This window comes from Temnothorax longispinosus, chromosome 1 (assembly GCF_030848805.1).
Source record: "Temnothorax longispinosus isolate EJ_2023e chromosome 1, Tlon_JGU_v1, whole genome shotgun sequence".
Classification (NCBI taxonomy): Eukaryota; Metazoa; Arthropoda; class Insecta; order Hymenoptera; family Formicidae; genus Temnothorax; species Temnothorax longispinosus.
In genome coordinates, this window is record NC_092358.1 from 12,932,111 (window position 1) to 12,941,816 (window position 9,706).

At 32.0% G+C, this 9,706-nt stretch overlaps 1 protein-coding gene across 2 annotated transcripts in view; it reads right to left on the bottom strand.

Annotated features, from left to right (window-relative positions):
* LOC139810003 (short-chain dehydrogenase/reductase family 16C member 6) overlaps positions 1-9,347 on the bottom strand; it is a 64,646-nt gene extending 55,299 nt beyond the window's left edge. The window contains exons 1-2 of one of the 2 annotated variants that reach the window (XM_071773352.1): positions 9,157-9,347; positions 3,331-3,796 (exon numbers count right to left, since the gene is read on the bottom strand). In XM_071773352.1, coding sequence (XP_071629453.1) covers positions 3,331-3,559 — 229 coding nt within the window. In that variant the 5' untranslated portion in view covers positions 3,560-3,796; positions 9,157-9,347. The remainder of the gene's footprint in view (positions 1-3,330; positions 3,797-9,156) is intronic. The other variant, XM_071773347.1, reaches the window with a different exon arrangement.
* Positions 9,348-9,706: the final 359 nt, after the last annotated feature.

Here is a 9,706-nt window from a genome sequence, read left to right on the forward strand (position 1 = left end):
TACTGTGAGCCTCATCCCTTCTATCTGCTGCCATTCTAATTTCATCTGAATACCACATTTTCCCTTCCCATATTTTCGGAATCTTAAACTTTTTCTTAGGTGCTACAGTATCCAATACACTTACTATACTATTGACAAATCTCTCCGCCCTTATGCTTATATCTAGCCCTTGACCTTGCTCAGTTCTTTCTTCCATTATTCTAAGAAATTCATCTACATTAAATTTACTATAGTCCCTGCCTCTAAATTCTTTATATTTATTTCTATTTTCATTTATATTAAATTCTACTTTTAGCCATGTATGGTCCGTGATTTTAGGTTTCTCATTCACTTGTACCTTTATTTCTTTATTCGAAAAATTAAATCTATCATCGTTCGACTATCTTTTGTAACTCTCGTTGGACAATCAACGTATTGCCTCATCCCTAGGTTTTGCATTACCGTTAATAATTTCTTTGTGTAAAATGAATCTACCATTACATCTATATTAAAGAGAGAGAGAGAGAGAGAGAGAGAGAGAGAGAGAGAGAGAGAGAGAGAGAGAGAGAGAGAGAGAGAGCGAGAGAGAGAGAGAGACGAGAGAGAGAGAGAGAGAGAGAGAGAGAGAGAGAGAGAGAGAGAGAGAGAGAGAGAGAGAGGAAGGAGAGAGAGAGAGAGAGAGAGAGAGAGAGAGAGAGAGAGAGAGAGAGAGAGAGAGAGAGAGAGAGGAGAGAGAGAGAGAGAGAGAGAGAGAGTGAGACCTTTTACAAATGTAGATATTACTTATTCTATACTTATTCTATACTTAATTCTAATCGCTTTAAAAATCTAAACTTATCCTAACTTATCCTATACTTAGTAATAAGCCGCATTATTCACCGTCACACACACACACACACACACACACACACACACACACACACACATCGCCCACACCCACTCGCTCGCACATACACACCAGGCTGACCTAATTTTGAGGTCTAGCAGCGCCAAGTTTTTTGACAAGAAAAATTTATGTATTTTAATAAAATATTTTTATTTTTTGTACTGTTACCTCTGTAATTCTTTGAGATGCGATTAAATCTTTTAAAATACATATATAAACTTTGTATTTAAATACCTTGTATTCCCTTGTTGGGTTTAAATATTTTAATAAAATATTTGTATTTTGTACTGTTACCTCTGTGTAATTCTTCATAATTCAATTTTTTATTCTAATCGAAGAAGAGCAGTAGTAATATTATACCTCGAAAAAACCTAAGTAACAAGTGGTAGACGTAATCTTTGTATCTCGAAAAATATATGTTCTCTGTAATTGGCGCTGTAATTTAAAAAGAGATATCATTTCTTTTTTGTAATTGTAATAATAGATCACTTGAAGCGCGACTCATTTTTTGATAAGGTAACGTAATTTTGTGATGTGTATCACTTGAGTAATAATTTTTTGGAAATAAAAATAATACTGCTTAGGTTTTTTCGAGATTTTTGGAGATACAAAGATTACGTCCACCACTTGTTACTTAGGTTTTTTCGAGGTTCTTTCTTTACTGGAATAACTGCTTTCTTAAGCTGCTCCTTGTCGACGGCAGACGTTTTGCGATGGTACGTGCGTACCATTTTCCTGCAGTTGAGAAATACAATGACGCATATGAAACGGAAAATAGAGTGAAACCACTGGGACGAGTCCGCTCCGGTGGTCACGACTTTGCGCCGAACACAAGTTTTAGGTTTGGTCGCTTATAAAATAATAAAAATCAATGAAAATAAAAAAACTGCACTGGATTCGTGTTCAGCATGCATTACTCTTTAGAATCACTTACTTTGAGATTCGGAGAGACAATAATACTTAAGATACTACAAACTTTCGACGCGGAAGAAATTTTACTTTTGACCTGCGAAAACACGTTTGCTTCGATAAGAATCACAACATGGCACGTAACCTCACTAAACTCCGTTATTCACGTGGGCACCATAAGCCGCGTTTATAGTATTAATGGCGAGTTTAACACAACATACAAATTTTGAGATAATTGCAAAAACGACTCCGCCCCGGGGCCGACTTCGCCCCGGTCTCCCCTAATATTAAACATTTCATTCATAATTCATATTTCGAGGTAAAATTGAAAAAAAATTTTATTTCTAATTTTAGACATCAAATAAATTATAGATATAATGGATAAATAATATATGAACATTATAATAGTTATATGGATATTATAATAATTATACAAGGCGATCAGCGATCATTCATTGAGATTTTCTCTAGAATAAAGGTAGGAGAAAAATTCAGAAATAATTTGAATGGTTCAATACTATAACTTCAAGTATCGAGTATATGTATGTACAAGCAGCGGAGATCGGGGCTAGAAGTTACACATATTAGTTGTCACAAAGCTTATATTTCATTTAATAGATTGAGTGGCATATTTTTCTCTATGGTGTGGGTTGAACCTCGTGTTAATCGTGTGTACGAAATAGCTCGTTGCATAAACATTGTATGTAATATTTACGAGCTTTTTTTAAAAATTTGACGTAGTAAGTAAATTTTTTTTGGTAAATATTTACCTTTACACAGCCCCCGCCAATGACTTTGACCTTGACATATGTTGTCAAGGTCACCCTCCTGAGTAATCTTCAGAAGGTTTTAGCCGTCGCTCGTTTTTTATTAAAAAATTATTCACAAAAAAAGTTTGGAAAATATACGAATGTTATTTTTTATGTAACATGACTTCGTTGTTTTAGTAAATTTTTGATAAGGACACAAACCTAGTGTCGAAACGTCGAATTAATGTAATACTACGATATTAAATGTCAATTTGGTCAAATAATTACTTTTGTTAATTTTCACTGGCGAAGAAAAGAAGTTTATATTTAATCATATGTAACGTTACGTAAGATCGCATTTCGTAAGAAATCAAGTTACATAATGATACATATATAATTACATTTTTCATCTGTTTTGTCAAGTTTGTAATCTTGACTTAGCCATTCTGTTAAATTCTATGCCTATATGATATAATTAAATAAAGACTTATTATTGTGTGTGTAATGATGACCTAATTTCGACATGTTATCAATAGATATGTTATTCGTTTTTGGAATTATAACATGTTACAGTTATCAAATTTGTTATGACTATTTTATGAACCAATTTATCACGTATGTTTGTCATAATTTTTGTATCAAATTTAGAATAACTAATATTTCTAGAATTTTATTAAAATTCTCACTAGTTTTATAGCTATATTTCTATTTTATACATTCTTTCTTTGCGCATGTAAAATTTTGTCTTGTATTTTGTTGCAAATGCTGCAAATATAAAATTTTTCTATTTTTTCATTTCGTACTCACCGGTCTCATTTATATCCCAAACGATGACGATGGCGCCCAAGTTGGCCAGCCTGAGGGAGAGAAGCCTCCCCAATCCTCCGCCACCTCCTGTCACGAGAGCGATTTCACCATCTATGCTCTTCATTTTGTACCTCTTAGGAATGAATGACTTGACGATGCCATCCAATATCGCGAAGATCGACAACAACAGGAAGATAATCACCTCCCCAATTGATCGTAAATATGTCATATTGGCCCTGTACGCACGGCAAATTTCATGCGCGTTGTCTGTCTTGCGTAAGGCCTGCGTAAAACCGAATTGACAGCTTTTGCTCGATGAGCCCTTTGCGCGGCTTCTCTGCAACTGAAGCTATTGATCGTTTTAGTCTGATATTTTTCAAACCGCACTGTGTTGAAGCTGTTTTAGAACTTGCAGAGTGGCGACCAACGATTACAGCCGAAGGCTCGATGGCACTATACGTTTGATCTGAAATATAAAAACATAGTTTTCAGATAACTCATTATCACGCTTATAAAAAGAAAACAGATAACAGGAATAATTTATATCTCCGTTGAGTGTTTTTTCCTGAAGTGACTATCAAGAGGCATGATAATACTCAACGCGTTAAATATAAATACAGTAGACCTATCCGTATAATACGAGGAATGCGTTTCATGTTATATGAATCCGTGTTATACAAGTCACATAAATTATACATATATGGATTATGTATGTCTATAAAAACATATTTATAAAAGATGAGAGAGTTTATTATAAAAAATGTAAAATTAATATTAAAGATGTAATAGTAAAATTTTTTATTTTACTTTAAAACAAACAAATATTAAAACTTTTCCGTCGTATTATACGAATCCGAGTTATATGAACCTCTCTTAGATATATGAGGGTCTAATAAATGTAGGATTATTTAAAATTCGGTATTTTAAGGCTCCTGTTTACTCACTGCAGCCATCTTGGATTGATGACGTTAAAGCAAGAAATATAATAAAAATTCTTGCGATATATACATTAGAATAAAAATGTTTTTCAATAACATAGGATTTGTTATTGATAGAATAGACTTGTAAAATATACTGAAAACTCTCCTTTTGTTTGGGTAATCCACATATGTCGAATGGAATTTGCATAATCAAGGGCGAAAATAAGCCGTTTTGACAGCTACCGGATTGAAATAAATATTTGCTTTCATATATTAAATTATGACAAAATGAGAGTCTTCGGTATATCTTAATTAATACTCTACGACAATTATTGTAAATATAAAAACACTGCACTAAAACGAAAAGTAACACTGTAAGTCGCAAGAATATAATTTTTAACGTAATTTTTCACGCTTTTTATTTCACAATTTTGCCAGGTGTAATACTGTGTGTATTGTCAACACAGACTTGGCAATCGAGCCAGTGGGAGCCTTAAGGGGGTATTCTTGTCTAGAATTCTGCTTTTGAAGGTGACTTTTAGAATAGGATAAATTTAAAACTGTTCGAGTTTTCTTTCTGAAATTTTTTACACATATTTATTGTTGCTTTAAAAACATGTATAAATTTTGTTGGAAAACATATAAATATGTGGTTTTGTACGCTCGGGCACAAATGGTGTGTTTCTGATTGGCGACCATATATTGCGGACGTTGTGCGTATCTGGAAAAAAACTAAACATATTCTTAATTTGCATGAGTATTGTGAGAGATTAAGAATATGTTTGGTTTTTTTTTTCAGACACATATAACGTCTGCAACACTGGTCGCCAATCAGGGTTTTTTTCCGCGCACCATTGTGCCCGAGCGTACAAAACCACATGTTAAATTTTGTTTTTAACAAATATTTATATATGTTTTTAAAGCAACAATATGTGTGAAAAAATTCAGAAAACAAACTCGAACAATTTTAAGTTTATTCTATTCTAGTCACCTCCAAAACAGCATTCTAGACAAGAATACCCCCCTTAGCTTCCTTAAGCCTTCGGTATATTTTACAAATCTATTCTATCGATTACACAAACGCTATCTTATTGAAAAACATTTTTATTTTAATGTACGTCACAAAAATGTTTATGATATTTTTCTCGCTTCTGACGTCATCAATTCAAGAAGGCTACAGTGAGTGAACAGGAGTCTTAAATCTAAATTTTAGTTACAGACGCGCGTTATTAATTTTTTTCAATTTTGTTTTATTTCTGTCAATATATTCGATCAGTTATTCACATATATTATTATATTTACTAGCTTTCTTATGTATTTTATACTTTTAATTTTATAATTATATACAAATTGTAATCATATAAATGTAATCATAATCTTTCATAACAATCAATCATATAATATTTAAAAATAAGTTTTTAGATTATTTAATTTAGAAAGATTGATGTGCAAGATTATATTTGTGTGTGTTTTTAACATACACGGTTCGATACTAGAAACAATAATAGTTCGAATGCCTTATATAACTTCCTCGACATTGGAACGTACTGCCAGTAATGTTGTATACTTCAGCTTTCATCCAGCATGTATACATAAGCTACAGTGTTATGTAGTTTAAGAAAGTGAACTGCTAACTTCGTCGAGCGTCTTATTTAGTAAATCAAGAAGACCGTGAAAATGCTGCATTAATATACCGACCGTGAAAACTATTAAGGGTGCGTTCGGGAAGACGCTATTAGTGCTATTTGCTTATTCTATCCTTGTTTTACACCTGATGAGCGATAAAGATAGAATGATGCAATAGCGCTAATAGCGCGCTTCCCGAACGCAGCCTAAGAGACAATTTAATTATTATACATTTAACAACGCGATCTAACGATAGATATTGTGACCTTCTTTCTTCGAAATCATAAATTTAATCCTTTGTTTGTTTCCGAGATATAATTAACCCAAAATAATATATCATTCACGTTCTAAGAAACATAAATCTATTTCATATATACATTGAAACGCATTATATTTTTATTTACAATAACAAATTATATCTCTTTATAATATAAATAGGAAATATGAATAAAAGAGTTATCTCCTTAAAATATCTATTTGAAAAAAGAATTTGTTGAAAATATCACAAACAATTTAAGATGTTACAGAAAACAAGTAACGTATGAAAGTATTTCTGCCTCCAACATTGATAATGATTGGCGTAAATAGTATAATATAGTCGTATACAATGTAACAATGAAAATAAAAAATATGCACGTGTAAACATTTCAGACTTGTATACATTTAACTGCTAAAACTAAACTGCTAATTCCTTAAATTTTTTATGTAAAGTGTAATATAATTTTAATTCTTTTAAAATACTAGAGAAAAACACACTATAAGGTACAAATTAGAATTTCGATCATAATGAATTACACATACTTATTGATATGCGTATACGCAAAATTCTACGCATGTACTACAGAATTGGTGACTTAAATACATACTTTACTTATGTACTTAAGTTATCAATTCTGTACATGCGTAGAATTTTGCGTATACGCATATCAATAAGTATGTGTAATTCGCATTATAATCGAAATTCTAATTTGTATCTTATAGTGTATCTCTCTAGTGTGTTTTAAGAGAATTAATAAAAATTGTATTTAACCTACAAAACATGCTATTTTAGGGTGCGAAAATACTATAAAATGCCATCAATGCATGCGCGTTAGTAGGACTATATTCTTATTTTGGATATAAGAATTGTAGATGCCTTATACATAAGGAGTTAGCAATCTATTAATTATAGAAGTATGTATACACATACATACAGTAGAAGCTCTCTTTATTCGAATGCGAATGGAACAAATTCGAGTTATAGAGGTTTTATATTCTTCAAGCTTTGAAACTTCTTTCGAGATGTAAAAGACAATTTTGAAATAATTCAAGTTGTAGAGGTAAAATTACAGGAAATTAATGTATTCGCAAGTACTTCGAGTTAATATTATATTTTTCTTCGACTTATAAAGATCGACCTGTAAGGAATGATTGAAATTCAAATTATAGAGGTTTTCGAGTTAGAGAGATTTGTACATGTATGTACCATATATCTACATATGTATATATGTACATATATAATATTTATTTGTGTGTGTGTGTGTGTGTGTGTGTGCGCGTGCGCGCGCGCGCACATACACACGTAATATTTAAATCGCGCACACACGCATTTATGCCCGGTTTCTTCACCGTCGGATAACTTTATCCTTAGGATAAACTCACTCTTCATCTCTTTCTAACCTAACTCTTAGAAAGAGATAAAGAGTGAATTTAACCTAAGGATAAAGTTATCCAACAGTGAAGAAACCGGGCATTATTCAAAGAAATCATCTGCTCACAAGTTCATTAATATCTCTACATTCTTATTGCTTTTTTTTCCGTACGACAAAGGGGCAGATATTTATACGTGCATTTATTGCTAAGCTAATATAATTGCGATTAATTTATCGATTTGTGGATATTTTGTCGTGTTGACATCCTAGCGCACCGCTTTCTAATAATCGATGAAACTCGCTTTCAATATTCAACTACGATGTTTAACTGCCACAGGTTCATGTGATATGACAGATAACGAATTAATATTCAAGTTAAAGATATCTAAATGGTATAGATTAAGAGATTATAAAATCTTGCGCATTTTTATACCTATTATTCGTTATTTGTTACATATGTGTTTCAGAATCTCGTCAAATGTTTCTTCTAGTATATAGATTCTTCAGTCGATTTAGTAGAAATTTATAAAAGTTGAACCTTTGACTTGTAAAAAAGAATCTACTTTAATAGAATTTTCGAAGTTTAGTTTATAGTGTTTATACAGATATAATTATAGATAGAGATATAAATAAAAATATAAATAACAATTTTTCTCAACATATTTATCGAAAGAAAATCACAATTAGCCAAGAAACTATAATTAAAAAGATGCAGCCGTATTCCTGAGACATCTGCAATCAATAGTAGTCTAATGTCTATTTGTATAACATAGATTAACTTTAATCTCGGTTTAACTTACCTTTTATTTTTTCTTACAATTAGTTCTAAGAATTAGAAAAAGATAAAAAGCAAGTTAAACCAAGATTAAAGTTAATCTACACTGATAGAAATAGACATACATAACTGGATGCAATTAATAGAAATTTAATAGGTTTTTATTTACATGCAAGTACACAGAGAGTGAAAAAGATAGCAACGAATTAATTTCATGAAAATTAGATACTTGAAGTCGTATCACGCACGTGGGGTAATTTCACGTTTCGCATATTACGATTCAATTGCAACTATACGGATGAGCAGTAAACCACAAATTTTTCTACCGTTGTAGAGACAGACGGTAGACGTTTAAGTTAGTCTTGCTGCAGATTTAATTGACTTTCACTGCATGAATCTTCTTATCTTTGACGTCATTGTATTATCCACTGCGTTGTTCTAATATCCATCATCAAACTTGATTTTTGTTTTAATCATCTTAATACGTCCGTATTTTTATATTGAAGAATTAGATTGAGAGAGAGAGAGAGAGAGAAAGAAAGAGAGAGAGAGAGAGAGAGAGAGAGAGAGAGAGAGCGCCGCAAATTCCGTATTGCAAAATGGCAAACATATATATTATAAATACATTATAAATATATAAACGTAGCACAACACATTTAATTTATTAAACAATTTAAATTTTAAATAAAATAAAAACTGAAAACTATAAACTTATATTTTAAAATTACATTTCTTTCATTCTCGGATGAACTTGTTTTGTTAAAATAACACTTTATAACAAGAAGAAATGTACAAAATAAAATTACGCACGAGAAGATCTAATCGTATAATAATTCAAATTAATAATTCTAAAAAAAATTAGATGTATCCTTACCTATCGATCATCGTCCTATGCGAAAAATGCGTTTGTGGACACATAGGAGGAAGTGCGAGAAAAGGTAAAAACAGATATTTAGGAAAATATAAATTGGGCACAAAAACGCACATGTGTTTACACGATATAAGATACACTTTGCGGGAGGTGGCGAGTGTATGTCTTACCAGCACTACGGTCGTCGGTATACTGAATGGAACGCGTTGGTTCGGCTCGAAGCTCTGCCTTCACCTCGGAATATATAATCATCGAACCAGCGAGACGCAGGTCGTTGTAAAAATCGCATGCATGTATATTTAAAATCATGCATGTTCTTACGTGTACATCGCTGTAGTATTGCAATACACATACACGAATGTATCAGATGGTGGACACGAAAAGTAACTCTTCCTTGATGGATCAATACCATTAAGAATTGTATTAATAGTATAAAAATAATGAACGCTAGTACAGAAGGACTCTTTCAGATTACTGTGGTAAAAGAAGAAGGAAGAGGAGGGGGAAGAGAGAGAGAGAGAGAGAGAGAGAGAGAGAGAGAGAGAGAGAGAGA